At 38.6% G+C, this 3,661-nt stretch overlaps 1 protein-coding gene across 1 annotated transcript in view; it reads right to left on the reverse strand.

Annotated features, from left to right (window-relative positions):
- tank (TRAF family member-associated NFKB activator) overlaps positions 1-3,389 on the reverse strand; it is a 5,047-nt gene extending 1,658 nt beyond the window's left edge. Inside the window, exons 1-6 of the mRNA XM_034562215.1 lie at positions 3,213-3,389; positions 2,087-2,228; positions 1,703-1,811; positions 1,482-1,552; positions 653-705; positions 425-543 (exon numbers count right to left, since the gene is read on the reverse strand). Of these exons, the coding sequence (XP_034418106.1) occupies positions 425-543; positions 653-705; positions 1,482-1,552; positions 1,703-1,811; positions 2,087-2,185 (451 nt within the window). The 5' untranslated portion in view covers positions 2,186-2,228; positions 3,213-3,389. The remainder of the gene's footprint in view (positions 1-424; positions 544-652; positions 706-1,481; positions 1,553-1,702; positions 1,812-2,086; positions 2,229-3,212) is intronic.
- Positions 3,390-3,661: the final 272 nt, after the last annotated feature.

Genomic DNA, 3,661 nt, shown 5'->3' on the forward strand with positions numbered 1-3,661 from the left:
ATATGAAAATATACACACTCATTATATATATATATATATATATATATATATATATATACACACGCAACTATATATGCAACTGTATAATGCACAGAGAGAACAATATATTTTCATCACACTTTATATTTATTATTGTAATGAATAATTAGTATCCATTATTAACTATACAGCTAGTATCCAGGGCCCACATTATGCATTTGTCAGTGGAATTTTTTAAACAGCGGTGGCTATAAATCAAAAGAACAACAAGGCATTCGAGCACAGTCCTAGTTAAGGTGTTATGTAATTATCTCAATGAGCAATTCAAAAGCAAGTTCACTCATAAATTGAGTTTAAATGGAGCACATTGTGTTTTAAGTAATTGAATTAAGAAAACAAGTGGATTTAGGTTCAGGTATTAATACTTGGTAAATATTAATATTACCGTTTGATGCATCGGTTCCTCCGTGGAACCTTTTTAGGTGATCTTTTTGTCTCCTGGTAAGAGAGCGAATCTGCCGGAATTTCCCTTGAATTGCTTCAAATGCATTCAGCATATCCTGACTGATAAACAAATAAATAAAGAGTAAATGAATAAAAAAATCCATTCTTTAACTGTAATGTCCATGATTTTTATAAATATATAAATAAATAAAAGTCTGAAGAGCCATACTAGTCAACGCTGCTGTTGACTGGCATATTAGAAGCAACAGTGCCCGTATTCTCCTGTAAAAAGACACATTACATTTATAATGATCATTAGCAACAATTATCCAAGGGCATATTGTTAATGTATCTACAATTTGATTTACACATCACACATTGGCAGTTACTAGTGGAACATTTTTCCTGGCCCATTAAATAATGAACAATAAAGCTCAAACTGCTTAACTGTGCAAGCGATATTATCCTCTAGCACCATCTGGTGAAGTAAACGTGGATACACCTTGTGTGGAGTCAAATGAAGGGGGAGGGGGGGGGGGGGGTACTATTCCTGCAGCAATGTAATCTCGGTTACATTGCTGGATTGATTGAACCTTTGGATTGATTAACTGAGTTAATGAACTTTGTAAACAATAGTTACAAACTGATTTTTTTCTTTTTTGAAAGAAAATAAATAATGACTATAATAATTTAAAGGATGATGCTGAGACCTTACAGACACTAAACGTACACTGCTCAAATGTTATCAGACAGTATGAATCAAACATGGATCAACATATGTTATAGTTACTGCTATATTGATTTCCCATTGATATGTGTTCTCACAACATCTGTGTTGATGCAAGTGCAACAACATCCAGCAGAAGTACAAGTAACGTTTGTATGCAAGAGGAAGCTGGAGGTATGCTCATGTGTTTTTTCAAATGTGATTTACCGTCATCATATTGCCGGTTTCCCATAGTGTAGACAGAAAGAAGAAGAAGAAGAAGAAGAAGAAGAAGAAGAAGAAGAAGAAGAAGAAGAAGAAGAAGAAGAAGAGCACACTGTAGCGCACATACCGGGTACTGTATTTTCTTATAAGCGCTGGCCCCATCAAGTAGATGGTTACAAGGCTCACATTTCATCTCGCCTAAGAAACCAAAACAGTTCAAATTAACAGTTTGAACAGGAGGCCGTGCTAGATGAAAACAGATTCCGTTAAATGTATTACAATCCAATATCAATGCCCAGAAAGCAATGTAATAGAAGTGTAAATTATCTATCACCTCGTCTCACTAACCTGATGGTTGCCTTGTTGCTGATAACTTAGCTTCAAGTTTTGAAATCAACTGCTGCTGGTCCTCTATCTGCTTTTGAAGTTGTTGAGTGTATCGCTCATAATATTCACTCTGTAAAAATGAGGTTTCTGTTATTTTTAGCACAAATATCCGCAATCTGGTCTATGCCAATGCGTCTGTGTGTCACATTTTAATATACATATATAAATAATAATCATGTTTTCAACAAACAAAAAAAAGATTTCTTGCGATCAGACTGTTATCAAAAATAACATGAGTAAACACACTTAGCAAGCTGCTCTGTGACTTAATATTGGTTGCTATATTGGTAAAGTTTGGCGCATTTCACACAAAGTCTGACAAAGTCTTTCTCCACATGTCGTTACCATTTGTTGCAGCTCCTTTTTAGCATTGTCCTTTTCAATGGAGACCTGGCGATAAGCTTCAAAAGCTTTATTGAGCTGGTCTCCGATGTTCCTTTCCATGCCGTGTGCTCCACAATCATCCCTGACACAGCAGACATGAGCCCTATAAGTGAAATCACAATGTTAGTGTTTTAGAACATAACATTGCTTGTTTTATAATGTTTCTACACACAGACAACTTGTCTTCACACACTGAAAAAATAGTAATACAAATAACTTAATAACTCCTTAAAGTGATGTCATATTATTTGGTTGATGCATGTAAAACACTGATGCAATGAGAAAACTGAGTACACATATTTCTCAACCTCATTACCAAAGATTATTGACAGTTCCGGTGGAATATCATTTTAAGTGCAAAAGCAAAATTGCATTCAACAATCAATGCCTTGTTCTAGTTCTGTAAGAAATGATGACGTTGATGGGCAAGTTAGCCATTGAAAATGAATTAACTTGATATTGCATTGCTTGCATAACTCGACCACTGACCTAAATAAGCCCTACATGTTTGTCTGTTCTTGTCCAGTTTCAGCAGCACAGACTTTCAAACAACTTTGTGACAATTGCAGCAGCAAACTTACTCTTGTTAACATGGACATGTTGAGATGATACAAAACAAGAAAGAGGATGATGTCAGTCTCTCCCAGAGCTGCTCATCAATTATTGATCAATCTTCAATCTTCAACACTGTCTCTCACACACACACACACACACACACACACACACACACACACACACACACACACACACACACACACACACACACACACACACACACACACACACACACACACACACACACACACACACACACACACACACACACACACACACACACACACACACACACACACACACACACACACACACACAACGGTGGAACCACAGTAAGTACGCTGCATCAACCCTGACTACCGAGGGAAGCTCTGTAAAGTGTCATTCAAAGCCTCATCCACACAGTTCCGTATTCCTTTAACCGTATCTGACCGGTTAGCCCTAACTCATTCAACCGGTGGCGGATGAAGCGACCGAGCAACCACTCCGCGGATCGGTTGTCCCCGTCGCCAGTGAGTGAGCGTCCTCTTACCTTCATTCGAGTAACTGTTAAAAGTCCAATTTATGGTTTGACACCACCGCAGCTTCGTCGCCTATTAATCTTCACATTCAAAGTTACGAAGCGCCAGAGAGGATATGGCAATGTATGTTTTACATAGCCCAGTTGAGTTGGGAACTTCCCTCGGGGAATCCCCTTGCTCTGTAGACTTCCGCCTTTACTCGACCCCGGCCAATCAGCGCCGAGCTCAGAGGAGGGCTGGGTGGGTAGGTGGTTGAGGGTTCTTCCAGCCTACGAGTCTGCAGCCGACTGTTGTGCATGTGAAAACTGTCCTCAACCCAGAGTTACACTGTGCTCGTTTTACTTTTCAATGTTCTGTCTAACATTATTGAACGTTCTGTCGAAAGTATTGAGCCTGCCTCGTTGTGAATAAAGCTGGGACAAGCAAGGCCAGATTAACCTGTTGGGATGTCATACATAAG

The sequence above is a fragment of the Cyclopterus lumpus genome, chromosome 21 (genome assembly GCF_009769545.1).
Source record: "Cyclopterus lumpus isolate fCycLum1 chromosome 21, fCycLum1.pri, whole genome shotgun sequence".
Classification (NCBI taxonomy): domain Eukaryota; kingdom Metazoa; phylum Chordata; class Actinopteri; order Perciformes; family Cyclopteridae; genus Cyclopterus; species Cyclopterus lumpus.